The sequence below is a fragment of the Artibeus jamaicensis genome, unplaced genomic scaffold (genome assembly GCF_021234435.1).
Source record: "Artibeus jamaicensis isolate MK-2021 breed Jamaican fruit bat unplaced genomic scaffold, CSHL_Jam_final contig_519, whole genome shotgun sequence".
NCBI classification, from domain to species: domain Eukaryota; kingdom Metazoa; phylum Chordata; class Mammalia; order Chiroptera; family Phyllostomidae; genus Artibeus; species Artibeus jamaicensis.
This window is the reverse complement of record NW_026521871.1, coordinates 28,099,821-28,118,246: the sequence shown is the minus strand read 5'-3', so window position 1 is coordinate 28,118,246 and position 18,426 is coordinate 28,099,821. Positions and strand designations below refer to the sequence as shown.

Below are 18,426 nucleotides of genomic sequence, written 5' to 3'. Positions count from 1 at the left end.
GAGAGGCAGTGCCCAAGAACACCCTCTGCCCGCATCCCGGCAGAGGGCAAGCATGGCACCCAGTCTTGAAGGGTGCCAGACAACTTTCTGTGTTGGGGTGGGGTGGAGAGAAGACAGGAGTAGGGGGAAGAATAAGGTCACCTTTGGACACCCACTGCCCCTGTGCGGTAACCAGTGTGTGGCCTCACGGAGCCAGTTAGGACAAAGCTACCTGGGGAGGCTGCCCACCTGTCAGAACCTCCTAGGCTGAGGTGGTCTCTGTGCAGGTGGAGAGCCAACACCCTCACTCATTTCAATGCAGCCTTACTAACTTCCCAGCACTGGTGGATTTTGGAAGAGATTATATATACTAGGTACCATCCTAACCTTGCCAATAAGGATGGACCTGCTACCTTGCCCACTGGTATCCCAGTCAGAAAATGGAAACCAGCACCCTTCACTCCTCGGTACGAGGAAGGGCAGTGACCCTGAGCTGGCTGTTTCTGGGTGTGCTCTGGCCAGCATCTAAGAAGCAAGGCACACAGGAGCATAGGGCCAGGGTGTGGGGGGCACAGCTCAGAGCTGAGTAATCAGACATGTGACCTGGGTGGCCGCCACCAAATCCTCACTCCTCACCTGTCTTCCCATTTTTCTCACTGCAGTCTCCCCTGTACAGACACCACTTTCAATTATTATTTTTTTATTAAAATACTGTCACACCCGTGGAATGCAGCAGCAATCCTGGTACCGGGTGGCGTAACAAAACGGCCGTGTTTACATCTTAAATATTTATGATAACTTAGACACACATCATGGTCTTTGGCAGAAAATGTTCACAGCACAAAAAAATACTTTAAAAGAAATACCAAATATTAATCCAAAATATATTAAGTTGTTTTTTTTCTTTTCACAATACTTTTTAACCTTTTTTTCTTTTTTCTCTTTTTGCTTTGTAAACAATGCACATGAACCAAATGTGTTTTTTTTTTTTAGCTTTAAGAGGGATAAGGGGATTAAAAAAAATGCAATTGTCCAGCAAATGCAAATGTTTAAAAAGGAACCATGGGAATAAAATAACACATACAGAACTTAAAAACAGGAAAGAAAAAAACAAAGATTCAAGAACTAAAAATAGTCCAAACTGATAACACCCACCCAATGCCTCCGGGCTGAGTTGGGGGGCCCTTTAAGACCAGGAGTCAAAGTCAGCACTGCTGGCGGGCTGGCCCATGGGTGCTCCCCTCTAATTCTAGGCACTGGCCCTGCTGCAGGTGCTGGGCCCAGGTGGCTCGAGGAGCCAGCCTCATGGGTGCCATTTTGTGATGGCGGCTCCCTTCAAAGGACCATCTTGTAGTTCATTGACGGGCTTTCACTAGCTCTGCTCCCTTGCTCAATTCCTCCAGGGGGGGAACAGACTCTGATGACATCATGGCAACTTCTCCAGTTTCCTTCGAGAGAACCAGCGCACGGAAAGCCCGTGGCAGGTGTCTATGTGGTGGCTCATTGCATCGGGCTCCGGGTTCATATCCAAACCCACAGGATATCCCAGGGACAGGGACTACAGAGCCACGTTGAGAAGCTGGTGATTGGGGGTGGGGTGAGGGGATCTCACGGGCATTTAAAACAGGGCTCAAAATGGGAGGAAAAGATAGCCAGTATCTCATGGATCAATCAGTATCAAAATTCATGGGCCAAGAACCCGAGAGCAGGAGGTGACTGGGAAGCCGGTCGGAAGTTACAGGAACCATGGCAGCAGGGTGAGTGTACAGAGTGAGGGGCCAAGTCCAAAGCCACATGCTTCAATCATCTGTTCCACAAGAAAGGGAATTATATACAAACTGCCCAGCAGATCGCAGTCCACGTAAAGAGCCCTTACCCACTCCAAGTGAGGGGGCAACACTGTGGCTTCTGCAGGACTAACACTTTCAATGGTCCCCCAGGGAAGCAAGTCTTAGTGATCCCAAGGAGGCAGTGAGTAGCTGAGGAGCAGATGAGGTTGGCTGGGACCACATTTAGCCAGAGACGAACACTGTGGCCAACGTGATTATGGAACTAGCCTACCTGGTGTCCATGGGCAGCCATCCTTGGCAATCAGCCCCTTAAATGAACATGCCCACTCCCTCTGACTGTAGCCTGGGGGTGCAAAGCAGGTGGGGGTCAGCTCTCTCCTAGGTCTTCAGTAGCTTCCCCAGCAGCAAGGCTTGGCAGCAGGGAAAGGCTGAATCCTCATTCTGCATGGGCCCAGGAGGTACGTGGGGCTAACAAGCAGGGTCTTCTGGGGCACAGGTACTCTCACAGCATCCCTCTTCCCTGTAGCATCCTTCCTAATCAGCACCTGGGACCAGACGGTCGATGGGAATGAGCGCCTGGTTGAGGGACGTAGAGGAGCAGCAGTTGGATGGGCTGCTGGAATGGCCGAGTGGCAGAGGACAGCAGGGGACAGTTCCAAGTGCCCCTGGGATCGGCTCCTTCAGATCAGTATCTCCACCATGTCTGACAAGTCCTGGACTTGTGATGCAGTGACAGAGTCTGCAGAGAGAGCACAGGCACACATGTCAGCAAGTGCTTCCAGAGCACTCTTTTAAACCCTGGCACGTTCTGAAGGTAGGCTCTTTCTTCACCAACCTTTCTCACTTTCGCTGCCCAGGTACCCACTTCCCATAACCTGGCCAGCTAAGCACAACGCTCTGCTCCCTCTCGGCTCCCACCCCAGACTACCAACCTCCAGCTTGCAAGACACATTTGTTTATAACTTTGAACTTCTTGGAGGGCTTGGAGGGCGGGTGGAGCGCCCTGAGGGAGGCAGGCTGCAGCATTCTTTTCATGCCTGTGGTTTTCTGAGATGTGAGGCACAAGCAAATATGCAAAGGCTAATGTGAAGGGGGCAAAAAATTTAAATGGCATCTTCTCAACTTTCTCCTTCCTGGCCTCTTTTTAAACGAAGCCTTCTAACTCGAGAGTGCCATGAGGATAACTTGCCAAGCTCCATTATCTTAGATATTGAGATTGGCAATTAATTATGTAAGGAAGAGTAGGAAAGAGGAGATGAAGTGTGTCCCACGGGGCTGCTTCCTTTCTGAATTCTGGATCTGTCTGTAATCAGGCTTTTCTGCTCCTCTGTTCATGTCCCCAACCTGCCCTCACGTTCCCACCAAGGTGAGCCATACGCCCTGCTCGCCCGACACTCTGCAGGGCTCTCCCTGGAGTGGGGATGGTGAACAGAAGGGCTTTGGTACAGCCCTTCACACTCCAGTGTGCCGTCAGCCTTGCTAGACACACTAGACATAGCAGCTGGGGAAGTGGGGACCTACCCAGTGAGGTTGTCTTCTGGCCACTGCTGTACCCCAGAAGGCTGTCGGGCTCCAGCCCCAGGCAGGCAGTGGTGCTGTCCGGGAGGCCGTCAGTCTGGGTGCTCCCATCCCTGCTCCCATGTTTGGCATGGGCAGGAAGGGGAGCTGAGACCACTGGCTCCTCCACAGGGGCCCTGTCTGCTGGAAAGGCAGGGTGTGAAAGTTATTGCCCTGTTCGTGAGATGTGGCTCCCAAGAAGAATACCCCAAGTTTACTGCACCTCCTGGGGGCACAAGGTAGTGCGGGTCGCTCTGGATGAGAAAAATGCTCCTGTTAAGACTAAATGCTCCTGTTTCCAAATGGGAATAACCATCAGGTTCTATTGGTTTCCACAGGTTTAGGGTGGTAGAGCCCTTCTTTCTTTGTAGGTTAAACCTTAAAATCAGCAGGGATTCTAGAATTTCTATGGCATCTGCTTAGGAGGTGTGGAAGGGGGCTTGCTCTGAAGGTGCATTTGCACAGGAAGCTTTTTTACTTAGATAGTAAGGAGCTGGCATGGAGGGGGATGCAATTTATGGAGAGCAGGGGCTACAGCACCCCTTTTCACAATGGGCTATAGGATCCCTGGAATCAGAATATCAGCTGGCTCCCCAGAAAAGGGGTCAGGAAGACCTGGCTCCTCTGAGTCTCAGTCCCGGGAGGAAAGGCCTGAGAGCAACCCACCATTCTACTATGCCTCCCACAAGTCCCTGCTCACCTGCAGCCAACCAGGCGGGGGCATCCACTTGCCGCTCACTAGAGGAGAGTCCCTGCCAGCCCTGGGTCCCTGCTGCTGCAGCTGCGAAGATAGATGGCACGGACTTGGCGGGCCGCAGGGCGCCCTGGGTGGCCTTGCTGGGGTCTTTCCTGGAGCGCTGCTGAAGGACCTTGATCACTGCGTCCTTCTCCAGGATTTGGGCATGGAGCACTTTCAACCTGAGGGGTGGGGTCAGGCCCACACTGTTAGACGTACAGACCCAGTAGCCTCTGCCCTTCCCACCAGGTACTGGCTGGAGGGAAAGCCCTGCCTACAGCCAGGCTGGACCCAACTGCCTTTGCAACAGGGCCAGGAAAGGCCTTCATAAATGTCCTCATAGCTTTGGATTTTGATGCTCTGAAAACCATCTCTTCTCATACTAACAGGTCATCAAAGGGTAGGTTCTAGACTAGTTTGCTGATAGCAATGGCAACCCTCGTCCTTGGGTGCAACACCCCAGAGCAGCTGCCCATAAATGAGCTCAGTCGATGTGCTTGTGCTTTTGAGTCAGATACAGGTCAAATGCAATCTTGAGGGGCCTCTGACATGATTTTTGGAGAGAAAAAAAATGCTAACTACCTCCAAGCCAGGGGCCCAGTCCTCATTCCTCCTGGATGGTACATACTGTAGACTCAGTTGGAAAGTCTCAGTTTCTGATTTACACAGTGTAAAGGGAAGCAGGTAGAGGCCCTGAGCCTTGGACGGCATCCAGCACCTGCACAGCCAGGGTCTCCGGCTCAGACCAAGGACTCAGCTGCTATCTCTGGGAAAGAATATGCCTCCAACGCCTGGTATACCAGACACACAGGGTCAGCTCAGAATAGGAGGGACAGCTGAGCCATGTGGAGAGAGGGGCCTGTTTACCAGAGATCAAGGACATGGCAGAGGCTGGACATTGCTGTCTCCCACCCTCATCTCTGGTGCCCCGGCCTGCGATGCCGAACCTGCTTTCCATCTCCTGATGCCTGTGGCTGCTGGCAAGCAGGCCCTCATTGAAGCTACTGCTGGGTGAGGGCTGTGGGGAGTGTCGGATGAGAGTGGTGTCACGCTGGGCGGCAGCTGTGGCGGCGGCGTCCATGGCAAACTGCCTCATGGCACGTTCCTCCAAATACTTCTGCTCCCACTTGGTCATGTCGGCTTCCAGCGCCAGGATCTGTTCCTCCTTCTCCCGCAGTTGCTCCGACAGCCGCAGGGCACTGAGCTCTGGGGACCCGCCACTGCCACTGCCACTGCCACTGCCACTGGGGGTGCTGGCCTGTCTCTGCAAAGTAAGGAGCACCGTGGTCAAGGACAGAGTTTGGGGTGTGCTGGCCACTGGTGCTCATCCCACAGGAGGGCTCTCAGTTATGCCTGTGCTTACTTAGCCACTCACAGCACATTCTCCTCTCGCCCAGCTTTCACCCAAAGACAAAGGAGGTGGCACAGGATCCCTGAATCCTGTGGCCAAGGTACAGGAAAGATAAGGGCTGCCTCTGCACAGGTGACCACATATGTTATCCTCCCAAATGGGGAAGGGGTGCTCTTAATAACGACACTGGATAACAGGTGCAAACCATGGCAGAACTGGGCATACCAGGAGGTTTGGTCAGCCTACCTCTTGTGGGGAAGGGGAAGGCTGGGAGTGGAGACAGAGCTCTATCTGGTTTGTAAATACCAGAGTCATTCACACAATCCAAAGAGAGGATAAAGATTCAGGATATGGGCGACCATCTCTCTTATCTTGGGAAGACACATGAGAGTTGGCTAGTCTTCTGGTGGTTGGGAGGAGCCTTGTAGAGAGGATGGGGAACAGATGACCCTTGCTTTCCAAGGTGGACCTAGGCCTGGTCTGTGCAGGGGCTCCCAGGTCACAGGAACTTTGGAACTGGCCTCCTCAGGGCTGTCCTAGCTCTGCCACCTCTACAGGACCCCCAGCTCACCTGCTGTGCCCGCAGGGCTTTGAGTTCCTGCTCCAGGCGAGTGCGCAGACGTAGCTCCAGCTGCTCACGCTTCTCACATGCAGCCTGCAGCTGCCCGAGTGCCTGCTGCAGCCGCTCCACCTTCTCCACGTAGGCCTGCTTCTTGCGCAGCTCCTCCTCAGCTCGTGCAGCCCGGCCCTGGGCATTGCTCAGAGCCTGCTCCAGCAGCTCAGCCCGACGCCGCTGGTCCTCGATGGCGCCACGCAGCAGTGCTATCTCCCGTTCCAGCTTCTCCTGGTCCTGCTGCTGCTCATAGCCTGCAGGGAAAGAAGGGGCCCAGTCAGTGTGTCCAGTGTGTGGGTCTGCTGCAGGGGCAGGAGGAGGGATGGGCTCTGGGGCCTGCTTGATGCACTCAGAGGCACTGTCTCTAGAGAAGAACCATCACAGCCCAGTGGAATGTTCTGCTGTAATGGAACTGTTCTAAACCATGTCCATCAGTGCATCGGCCCCTTGGCAGGTGTGGCTACTGAGCACTTGAAATGTAGCTAGTTTGAGGGTGAAACTAAAATTTTCATTTTATTTAATTTTAATTAATGTTAATCTTTGGGCCACATGTGGCCAAGTAACCTGTCATATAGGCCAGTATGGGTTCCAGAACAGAAGACTGGGTGCTTGGAACCTGGGCAGGCAGAAGGAAGATGCCTTTACTCTGGGGGAGGACAGGGAGGACCCAGGGGGCCCAGGTCAGCTCAGGCTCAGTCTGGACTTTTGAAGGCTGGAACCAAAGCTGGCCTCATTCACTGATGTAGAGGGAAAAATGGGGAAGATCAATATTGTTGAAAATTGAGCCGTTTATACTGGGCTGGCTTCATGTTCCGTGAGTGGGGTGGAGGGGCAGATGAAGGCAGCAGACGGAAAGTTTGGGCCTAGAGGCCATGACCCCTCCCCTGTGTGGGTTCACTCACAGCTTACAGAGCTCACAGGAGGCCTGTACCCCGACCTAGTCTCATTATAACCCTCCCGTCTTAGTGCTCCAGGTGAAGAAACTGCCAAGGGGGACAGATGGACAAGAACCAAACCTCAGCACCCACAGCCGGATCCCCAGGGAGGGCAGGGTGTGACCAGAGCAGCTAAAGCTGGGGGTCTGTGTGACCTGCTTAGTAGGACAAGCGGATGATGGCATTGGTGATAAGGACCACACTTCCCTACTAGTGGTGGGGGCAGGGTATTGAGGTCAACCAGAGACATTTTCCCTGATAATCCTGTGTTTTCTCCATGGCTGTTAATGAGCAAGGAAGGGCTGCTTGGCTTTTCCTCCCTCATTAGAGGTGGGGAGGGGGGAGGGACAGGGGGCAAGCCAACTGAGCTGTAGGGGCAGCAGGGGCCTTTGGCTTAGAGAAATCGAGGTCCCCCACCTGCAAGCTCCAGTCTCCCTTTGTGTTCACTCCCTCCCAAAGCAGCAGGCAGGAGGGCAGAGCAGGGAGGGAGCGGTGGGGGGACTGCCCGGAGCGGAACAGCCCGGAGGCTCTGGAATGCCAGGCATCCAGGTCACCCGCGGCTGCGAGATTACTGGCTCCAGCCAGGAGCCAAGAACAGCCTGTCGCTTGCTCCCTGGGGAGCGGAAACGCCTCCAGGCCAGCTCCCCCACGCCCCTCCTCTGCCGGCTCCCAGAAACTCGCCTGTGACTTCCTTTGTTTGGCAGATCCAGGGCCCAGAAGTAGGCCCTTTCCTACAGACACCCCCATTCTGCCTCCTCCCAGCAACCAGCCCTCTGCAGACTCCCAAGGCCTGCCCCCTCCCCCTTTCTCCCTCACCGCCACCATCTCCCTCCCAGAGTCATGGTCCTTGCCACCTCACCCCGCCCAGCCAGTACAGCCTAGCGTACCCCCAGCTCCACCCCCACACCCTCTCACCCCTTTGAGGAAAGAGGTGCTGACAATCAGAGCTCACTCCTCGGGTTGCCCCACCATTTCTGGTCACCCCCTACTCGCTATGCCACCCACAGTAGGATTCCTGATGGGTTCCTTGATTCCTTCCTCAAGGCCACCCTCACCCAGTCACCATCCACTCCCATTCCTCTTCTCCACACACCTCCCCAGCTATCACTATAGCTCAAAGTAGGAGCTCAGTGCTTCCTCTGCCCCTGCCCAGTGCTCCATGCTCCTCTCCCTGAACCTTCCAGCTGTTTCTTAACTTGTGGCCTCCTCTCCACCCCTGCCACTCCCTCAGAGCTTCTCTCTGGACACTGGGGGCCCCTTAGTCACTGGTCCCCAGAGCCAGAGCACCCTTGAACCTATGTTTCCCTTGATTCTGTTCCTCAAGCTCAGTCCCTCTTTCTTCACCTCCCCACCCCAGTACCTTCCTAGGCCTCTTCTCTCTCTGCTCAACTTCTGACGGACAAATGAGTGATGGAATGGAATAGCCAATAACAAACTCATCCAGTCTTCAAGGAGACTTCACCGGCCCCTTTAAATAAGCCTCCCAACCCTCTTTTTAGGCTGCACCTGTGGGTTCAGCTCCAGGACCCATTCTTGCTGTCTTCAGGTGCCTCCATGCTCCCCAGCTTCTCACCTGCTCACCCACTGGGCACTCCTTTCTGTTGCCTGAAACTCCCTGGGAAACCCACACTCCTCTTCCATCTCACTGTGTCCAGGGCAATCCCACCTCCTCCATTGCCCCCTACCGCCTGCTTCCAAAGGATGCTGCCCTGGCGGTCTGTACCGCAGCTCAGCAAATCGCTGCTTCCCAGCTGCCCCTCTCCTATCCACTGATGTCCCTGATAGATAGAGAGCCAGGTTTTATTCTTCTTTGGAAGCCGCTCCTCCCCCCAAGTCCAGTACAGTGCTGGGCGCACAGCAGGCAGGCAGTAAACCTGTGCTCTAAGCACTGGTTGACGAGGGAAGACCCCACACTCCCTTTCCAAAGGTGCTGCCCTGTTCCTTGCACACATACACCTGGCCAGGCTTCTGGGTGGGACCCTTACTCACTCTGAGCAAGCAGCTTGGCCACCATGTCCTGACTGCTGGCCTGGGCCTCCTGTGTCTTGCTTGCCAGGCGGCGGTTTGCAGATTCCAATCTCTCTGTTTGAAATAAAGGAAAGATATTTGAGTGTCAAATGAAGCTGCCTGCCCAGGTGTCCCCTGGGGTCCTATCTATGGGGCTGCATCCTCCAAGCTAGGGATGGGCTCACAGGGGAGCCCCTGGATCGGCTCAGGGCCTAATGAGGAGGGAGCACCTGGGGCCACAGAGATGAGAGCGCTCTGAGGGTCTCCACGGTCCACAAGTCAGAGACGAGCATCACCCTGTCGGGGAGGCCCCCAAGGGGTCTCAACATGGCCCGCTTTGAGTCTATTCACACTCCTTTTTACAGAGGACAGAGATTTTGAATTTCGTCTAGAGCGGAGGAATCAACTCCTCTGCAGACACTTCCTGCCCCTCCACCTGGGTGGCCTGCCCTCACCTCTAAGATCCCGGTTGAAGTCCTGCAGCCTCCTCATTTCACTGTCCATCTTGTTCCTCATGGTCTTCTCCAGGGCCTCCCGCTTGGAAGAGGCCCTCATCAGGCTCTCGTGGGCCTCAGAGAGCCTCTGGATTTCGCTTTCCAGCTGCAAGAAGCAGACAGCAGAGGTGAAGGAAGGGGAGAGTTCCCAGGGGCTATGTGCCACCAAACCCCTCCTCCTCAGGTCCATGCTGATCTGATATCCCTCAGAAGTGAGAGAGGGGAGGACAAAAACGAGAGCAAAACACTCCAGACGGTGATGGTGGGAGCGCCACAAGCTTGCAGCATGGAGTGGAGGTCCAGGGGACCAGGCTGCTGGGACCAGCAGGCAAGAGTCCTGTTAACTCTCCCAAGGTCCAGATGCTTAGTAAAGCCATGGCTAGGTTCTCTGGAAGCAGATGCCTCTAAGGTGAAAGCATTTTACTTTTGTCTGGCTTCTGCTGAGAAATCGGAGCTGGTGGGCCAGGAGTGGGCACAAGAAGATTGCATCCATGGTCTGAGGTTTGACCTATTTTGGATACCACAGGACAGCCATGGGAGGCCTGAGGTCACCTGCTAAAGAATGGGGCACTGGACCACAGCCTGAGCCACCTCTGCCTGGGGTATTTGCTCCTCTGGCCATCGCCATCCACTGCAGAGGCCGCCTGGCCCAGCTGCCTCTCCCACTTGGCTGCTGGCAGGTTCCGCACGTGCTCCTAGCTGGCCTGTGATTCCAATAAGTCACTGGTTTTTTCCAAGAGGAGGGGCTTTCTCTTTGGCCAGGCTGGGCCCAGAACAGGCTTGCTGTTGTATGGGGGACACAAAGGGCTCTCTGTGGGAGGTGTCCACAGGAGGGGAAGGGTGTGAGTGTGAGGGAGCTGGTGAATGAGCTCTTTCTAATCACCACTGGCCAGCAACTGCTCATGCTCCAGACCTGCTCTGCGGCCTCCCGGCTGCTCCCCAGCTGTCTGGAACCAGCCAGGGAGGGTGCGTGAGGGATTAGGGGGTGGGAGGCAGAGGGACCGGTGAAAAGCCCAGCTAGACAAGCTCTCAGACTTTGTTGCCTCCCCTTCTCCCCACTCAGCCTTCAAGTCCTTTCCTCCCATGCCCCTCTAAGGTCCCGCAGGGCCTACCTTCTCGATTCGGCCAGTCTTCTCCGCTGAGCTCTCCAGCTCCCTCTGTAGCCTCTCATTGTCCCTGTGTAGCCTGGCATTCTCCCTCAGTACTGTCTCCATCTGGGCCAGCTGGGCACTGCCCAAGGTGGCCGAGGTGGCCTGGGTGCTTCCTGGCCCATCCACCCCGGATGGACTGAGGGAGCCTAGTGGGCCATGGCCAAGAGCAGCTGGGTGTGAGGGTGGAAGGTGCTCCTGGGGTTGTTGCAGGTACTGGTACTGCTGCTGCTGGAGAAATACAGGAGGCATCTGGGCCTGCAGGATCCTGAGGACAGAAGAGATAGTGCTCAGAGACTGTACAGAGAGCCCTACAGCTCCCACCCCGGAGCAGCCTGAGTCGGCCCAGCCCTCCTGGGCATACTAGAAAGACAGATCAACTCAGCCTCCCTACAGTGGGAAAGGCCTTTTCCACATGGTGTGTGCCTAAGACCCTCAAGGGCCAGGATAGCAGAGCTAGAGAGAATCAAGATCAGAATGCTGGTTTCACACCCAGCCTCACTGTGGCCAAGGCCTTGGGCATCTGCCTGAGCAGCCCCGGACCTCCTAAACAACCAGTGCTTAAAGAAGGCATCTTAAAAAACGCTCACTCCATCCTTCTCATCAAAAGCAGATTCATTCTGGGTCCAGAGGCCACATCAATCGTGATTGAGCACACAGCCTCCCGGGCCCTGGGGCCACGTGTCGGCTGAGGCCCAGCAGCTACCTCCGTGTCTGTCAGGAGCCTCTAGTTTCAGGGGTTACTTTAGCACCTGCCGGTGTGGCCCACTCACGCTCTCCCCTCCTATTTCGGGTCCCTTGCAGGAACATTTTTAGAAGACTGTGGCTAAGGTTGGAGTGGTGAGACAGGTGTCAGGATGACAGTCTGGGCTCCAGAGCCTGACAAAATAGACATTTAAATCCCCAAGGTGCCGGCATGGCTCCGCTAAGTCACAAGGGCAAGCACCTCTAGCTTCGAGGGAGGTTGTCAGTGCCACACAATGCCCTGCAGAGTGCTGGGCCTACGGCGGCCACTGCCACCATTGTGGCCATCCTCCACCTCTCCTAGGGGTGACCACAGCTCACTCTCTTTATAGAGTAAATGGGACCAGAACATCACATTTTCTTAGGTGCAGGGGCTGCCTCTGGACTACCGCAATAGTCTGAGCACAGGGACAGCGTGCTACTGGCCCCTAGCACTGGAATGACACACACCTCAGGGTCCTGTGTCCAGGTAGAGAGCAAAAAGCAAGAGGCATGGGGTGCGGGGTGGCGGTGACACAGACCCTTTCTGGTGTCTGTGACTCCCGATGCAAAAGAACAGGCTGTCTTAGTCTGATCAGAAACCATCCAATTCCCAGAATGCCCATGAAAATGGAATTACACTTCTGGGTCCATCACCGTGGTACTCATATGCCCACTGCCCTCCATCCTTCCCTCTCCTCTGTGGCCTTGCTCCCAGTTCTTCTGAGGACCCTCGGTGAAAAGAGCCTGCCCCCAGGTCCCAACAAACAGTCTTCAACCGAGCAGCCCAAAGGTGAGGCTGGCTGGGCAGATGTATTTCTCTTCCTGCCTCGAGTAGGGCTTCCTGTGAGAGCTGAGTAGAGTGTCCCCGCTGGGATGGCCAGCCTCTCCCGCACTGCTAACGTGGCCTTCTCGGGGTTGCTTCCCGCACTTGCTCCCCCTGCACTGGGCCTGGCAGACACAACTGGCATTCTTTGGGGATGACCTAGCTCCCAGAAAGAATAGAGTCTCCTTTCCCTTCACACTTGCTCTCCCTTCCCCTCCCCCTCCCTCTCTCTTTTTGTTCTCCTGCAAACAGTCTACTTCCTTTCCACGATATTATCTTTTCCTGACAGGGTTCAATAAGGCTGGTCCCAAAGAATAAACGACGACTCAGCTTCCGAAACGCTCCCCAACCCAGCCCTGAGAAGGGAGATAAGGTAGGGGGCCTGGGAGCTACAGGTGGGAGAGAACCCACAAGGCTCTGGTCCCTTTGATACCAACACCCTTGCATCACTCATTTCTCGAGAGCAGGGAAAGGCCAAATGGTGGGGAAGTGGGTGAGTAAACGAAGACTCAGTAGGCATAAAGAGAAACAGACTTTGACCTTGAGCCACCAAAGGGAGGGAGCCTGCAAATCCGCAGGCCCCTCTAGTGGGGATTCCTGGACCTCCCTGGGGGGTGATGCAAGGTGTGTGAAATGAAGAGTGTGTCCGCTTCATTTCTCATGTTTCTGCACTCTCCGGGCTGCCTCTCTTCACTGCAGCCCCTCAGAGTCCATTCTCTGCAGGCAGCCAGAGGGGCCTTTTTAAAGAGGTAAAGCAAATCATGTCCTGCAAAACCATCCCTCCCCTTAAACTCCGAGTCCCCCTAGTAGCCTCTCTCGAGCCTCCACAGAAAGGGGCTTGTCTGGACCCAGAACCCTTTGCCCCTACAGGCTCCAGACACATGAAATCCATGAATAAACATGAAAGGGGGATAAGCAGTAGAGGCAGGGCAGCTTCCGCCCCAGGGCAGTTGGGAGAGGTCTTTAAGGAGACCATCCGGTCCTTCCTGCCTCCAGTTAGGAGTGCCTCCCAGTACTCACAGAAAGCACTGTCCTCCTGTTAAAAATCTTCAGTCTGGCAATGATTCCCAACTGTCTTTAGCAAGTTCTTTCTGAAACCTAACCTTTAACCCCTGCTGTAATTCATGCCCTCGGGAACTTTAATTACTTGACTGCTATAGCTCATTAGTCAGTGGTGTCCATTTCTGAATTAAAAACGAGGAATGTCCACTAAGATCCTATGTGACCTTGGCTGAGTCCCTCCCTCCTCTGGGCATGAGCCCCTCGCTCCTGGGAAGGAGGGGGTTTCACGAGCCTTCCTCTGGGGCCTGCCAGCCCTGACACGAGGGGTCCTCTAGAAGCTCTCCCCCCTGGGAGAACTACGCTGAAAGGAAGTCAAGAGCTTGCAAGACCAAGGTGGGAAGTTACCTGACTTCTGCATGTTGGAGGTGCGGGCTGCCGCGGGCACGGTACCGTGGGTCGGTGAGAGCAGTGGTGGTTTCATGAGCTAGCACAACGTGTGGGTACTGAGGTGGAGGTCCCCGGGGCTCTGGGCCCTCGGCAGGGGGGCCCCTGGGTAAGGGGCCCTGCTGGTTTCGGGCCAGCTGTGGGAAGCTGTGGGAGGAGCTCATGTGGCTGGGGGCCCGGGCACCATTCCTCTCCAGGGACAGCTGCAGGAGCCGTTCACTCAGGGAGCGCACGTGCCCATGCCTCAGCTCTCGAAGGGCCTCGTCTTGCCTCCTAAGGCCTCCAGGGGCCCCTCGGGGATCCTGGTCACCAACAAGTGCTCGGGGCCCTGCCTGCTGGGCCGCATAGTACTGCAAGTGGGCTTTTGCCTCCTCGTAGGTGGGCAGCTCCTCGCCCTTGCTGGGCTGTGGGCACAACCGGTAGAGGGTGTTCTCTGCCAGGTGGGCATCACCGCCCTGGTGCTCCTGGCCCTGGGGTTCCTGCCTTGTGGCCTGCAGCACCTGGCCGTCCTCGGGTGCCAAGATCTCCAGGGAGGCTTGGGGGCTGCCGGTGCCCCCAGCTCCAGCCCCACCCCGCAGGGCCTGCTGCTGGATGGCCAGCAGTGTGCGTGTCTCAGTCAGGTTGCCATAGCGCAGCTGCTCTTGGATGAGGCGGTGCAGGACTGTCCCTGAGGAGTCTTCCAGAGTCCTCATGCTTTTTTGGCTTGCTCACACCTGCCTGGACAATAGCCAGAGACACGTGGCCCCAGGGCACCTGGGAAGAAAGAAAGAAGAGCAATAAGTAGGAGCACATGGGGGGGGGGGTAGAGAACTTTCCTTTAGAGTCAGGTCCAAAGCATAATGCTAAAGAGCAAGACTTAGAGTGACACACAAGTCTGAGTTAAAATGACAGTGCTGCCCCTACTGATCAAGGCAAATTATCTGACCTCTGAGTCTCAGATTCTCCATCAGAAAAATGGAAAGAGTAGTGCTTGCTGCATGAGGTTGAAAATTAAAGGACACAATGGCTGCTGAGCTCCTGGTGCACTATACATCTTTGAAAAGGATTGCCAATATAATTATATTCACAGAGACTTACTATGCCTTAGAAAGAGACACCAGTACCAAGAAAGTAATCAACCAGGAACCACAGCCTCCTGCAGTCAGCCACCCATCAAAGAACTGATGAGAGACTCCAAGACAGGCCTAGTTCAAATCCAGCCACTGAGCTGTCCAGACCAGGGGTGGACAGGACTCCAGTTTACTGGGAGGTGATAAAGAAAGAGACTAGTCCAGTAGAAGCCCCAGGCAGACAGCCTCCAGCACTCTCTAGAATGAGGCAAACCTAGGATGAGGTTCAGCCTTGGCACAGCTAACTCATCACTCTTTACCCTGCAGAACCCTCCCTTGTCATGGAGTGACCTTGGCAGCCACTCTGTAAGGTAAATGGAAAGAAGGAGAAAATGCATCTGGAATGGTGAACGAGGGATGAAAGGAGAGGTTACAATAGGACAGTGGTTGTGAGACCAGGCAGAAAGGTGCCACCCATCAAGGTTTGTGGGTCAGTCACATAGCCTGTGTGTTGACAGTAGCTGCGTGGGAGCTCTAGGAAAAAGGATGGCCATGTCTTAGAGTTTACAGTTATGCCCCCCCCCCCCTTGGAAAAGCCCTCTATGGTCCTCTGGCCACATAGTAGATGTGCACTCAGCACCCTGGCCTCGGTAACACCCACTTGAGCCCAGTGGAGAAGAAAGGGAGTCAGAGGGAGGGTCTTGCTTGCAGCGACCTGGAGCAGGAATGGGGGGGGGGGGCTGTGAGCGCAAGTAGATTATTTCCTGAAAAAGGTGTTCTCTTCTGAATTTGGGCTCCCAGTGGCTCATGCCGGAAAGATGCCTTTCCACAGCCTCCACCAACACACACCTCCAAACTGGGATTCTGGGAAAGCCAAACAAAGCCCACACCTCCACAGTCCCGCGTGTAAGGGGGGGAGGGGAATGAGAGGAATGTGGCCCCTCCCCTGCCATAAAACTCCAACCAGCACTGTCCCGCAGCTCGGGAAGGTGGACAGAGCAGCCATTCTCCACCACTCCCACAGCTGAGGAGCAGGAGAGAAGTCTGGAGGGCATCTCTGTGCCCATCGCTCCCAGCACCTAGTCATGCCATCCCCTCCCCCCACAGACAGGAGGGGTGGAGACGCAAGACTCAGGAGCTTCCAGAGGCAACTCAAACAGGCATCAGTTCTCCCCAAGAGCAGCGATTTTGCAGCGGTGTGCCAGAGCAGGCACAATGGTGCCCCGCAGGAATTTCTGAAACGTGCAGTACCCGACTGATTTAGTCAGGGGCACCGACCTGTTTCCCCCTAGACTGTGTAAACGAGTCAAAATTATACCGATTTTTGGGGGTCAGATCAGCACAAATTACACTTTTGTGTGTATCGCAGAATTGTAGTCATTCGTTTATGTGTGCCACGAGATGAAAAAGGTTGAAAATCGCTGCCCTCGAGTTGTACCTGCCAGGCATTTCCCGAATTCATCACTGTCCGCCTGACTCCGGGGAGGAAGCCCGGGACCACAGAGCTTTCCGGAGATTCTAGACCTCCTTCCCCCAACAGTGCGTCTGGGACCAGAGAACACCCCTTGGGGGCCCCTCATCCCGAGTCTGTCCCCATCGAGTCCTTCAGATGCACGTCTTCTCAGCGCAGCCGTTGCTAAAATCGCCACCTCCCGCGCCCGCCCCACCTCCGCCGCCCTTCCCTGCCGGGGTGCACCTCGGCTGCGCTAGCGCTCCCGACGCTACGAAGCCCACCCGCCGCCTCCTTCTAAGCAAGCTCTCATCTCCGGCCCTCGCCTGGGCTCACGCACACCTAAAAAGCCGGAGCGATGGTCTCTCCAACCGCACCGACTCTCGGCCGGACACAAACACTCCGAGGCTGTCCGTGCGCCTAGAGCAAGCGGGCGACGGTAGCCGGTGGCCCCGAGAGGTCTTTTAAGCGTCGCGGGCCCGCCTCCTTCCCTCCCGGGCCGGCCCTCTTTGTTTTCCGAATGCTCCAGCGCTGACGTCACCGGGCTGGAAGGCAAGCTGCATTCTTCTCGGTGAGAGCCAATTCGTGGCTCCAAAGAAGATTTTTCAAGGAAGACAAAGAGGAATTCTTGGGCTAGTTGGGGGCAAAGGCACCTGTAACCTCTACTTTATCAGATCAGCCCCCAGGGCCCTGATCCTTAAACTGGAAACAGCACCCCCTGCCTTATTTCGCGCTCCTCTCCCTGACCCGCGACCAAAACACGAACCCCACGCTTCTCAGAGGCTGCTCCTTTCCCCAGCCCCAGAGAGACCTTCGAGCCGCCGGGAGCTCCCCCATTCTGGGCGCACGGCGTGGCGTCCGAGGGGCAGAGTGGTCCCTGCCCACCTTTGTCTCCGCCTGGAAAGGGCGCCCTGCGCCCTGAGGACGCTGGGTCCGCCGGGGTCCTGCTCCCGGAAAAGGCCAGGCCGTGCCGGAGCTCGGGATTCGGCTGGGTCGGGTCTCTGCTAGCCCGGTGCGCTGCCTGAAGCGCCGATCAGCCTTCCTTACAGCTGAGGCCCGCGGGTGCTGGTCGCGGTCAGACCTGACGCCCCAGCCCGGCTCCGCTCGGCTCAGCTCGGCGGCGGAGGTGTGCACTGGGCGGTGGCGCCGACGCTCTGGCAGCTCCGGCTCCAGCGCGCAGCCCCAGGGTCAGCCCGCGCTGGAGGCGGCTGCTATGCCAGGAATGTGAGAGTTTCAGGTTCCCCCTCGGGATCAAAGCGAACCACAAATAACCTCTCAGCGCGCCTCCCTCCTCCGCTCTCCGCCTCCTCCCGCTCCCTCCTCCCGGCCCCCGCCGGCCTCCGGGGAGGCGGCGCTGCAGACCAGGCTGGCCACAGCTCCGTTCCCGGGCTGTCCTGGGCCCTCCAGGATCGGCTGCACTGCTCTCCGTCCCGCTCCCCACCTGCCCCCTCCCTCCCCGCTCCGCTTTACCTTCGGAGCTGCTAGCGACGAATCCAACTCGGCCCAATGCCTTCCCGAACCCCGTCCCCGCCTTCCTGTCACCCCTTCATTCCAAGGGTGGATGACACCGAGGGATGTACTTCGAGTGTCCCTGAGAGATTCTGGGTGTCGCCCTGGGGAACGTGGTGTGTTTGGCGTGCGCGTGTGTTTACGGGGGGGGGGGGGAGGACTGCAGAGTTGTCCATATCTGTCTGATTTGGAACCTGCTTCCGGCGAAGGGATGACTCTGCTTCCAGCACGGAGCCTCTTCCTAACCCCCACTGTTTTCACCGCCAGCGGCGAGCTTAGAATTGCACTTTTATTGTTTACAAACACCTTCGCCAGCTCTTTTAGGACCTGTCTCCACAGGAAGTGTGAATCTGGATTGGAAAATGTTCTGGTTAATTTGATCCACCTAACCAACTAAATCACCCGTCACCAGGTTCTCCCTCAGACTCTGGCCGAAGAAGGTAGTCACTGGCAGCCCTTCAGGCAGAGCGCACTCGCTTTTCTCCTAGGCATCTCATTCAGCCCTCCCAGTCATCCTTCCAGGGAGTTCTGTTACCCTGCCTGTGACATAAATGAGGACACCGAGCCTCAGAGAGGTTAATTAGCTTGCTCGGGGGTCACACAGGGAGTAAGCGATGAGGCCAGGTAACCCCTGGGCTTCTCAGACTCATTCTGGAAACCCTTCCGTGGCCACCAGAATCCAGGCTCCCTAGAGGGACAGGGCAGGCTCTAGGAGCCCACCTCCCTCCATCTGCCCTCTCTCTGGGCCAGCCCCTTCTTCGTTTCCCCCTACAACCCTGCCGGCCATCATGCCTTCTCCCTGCACCAGGTCCT

General features: G+C 56.0%; 1 protein-coding gene across 4 annotated transcripts; it reads right to left on the bottom strand.

Moving 5' to 3' along the window:
- Positions 1–662: 662 nt before the first annotated feature.
- Positions 663–17,663, bottom strand: AMOTL2 (angiomotin like 2). Of its 4 annotated transcripts, none has more exons than XM_037143863.2 (10): positions 17,575–17,663; positions 13,567–14,358; positions 10,575–10,878; positions 9,424–9,568; positions 8,951–9,043; positions 5,985–6,280; positions 5,010–5,326; positions 4,027–4,244; positions 3,291–3,470; positions 663–2,508 (listed from the first exon to the last, which is right to left on the bottom strand). In XM_037143863.2, exons 2-10 carry the CDS (start codon positions 14,295–14,297, stop codon positions 2,450–2,452), a joined length of 2,343 nt encoding a protein of 780 aa, XP_036999758.2. In that variant the 5' UTR covers positions 14,298–14,358; positions 17,575–17,663; the 3' UTR covers positions 663–2,449. The 4 variants fall into 4 exon arrangements, with proteins under 4 accessions (XP_036999758.2, XP_036999755.2, XP_036999759.2 ...); XM_037143860.2 differs by lacking the exon at positions 17,575–17,663 and adding an exon at positions 16,990–17,350; XM_037143864.2 differs by lacking the exon at positions 17,575–17,663 and adding an exon at positions 16,990–17,350 and having other exon boundaries at positions 3,291–3,467.
- Positions 17,664–18,426: the final 763 nt, after the last annotated feature.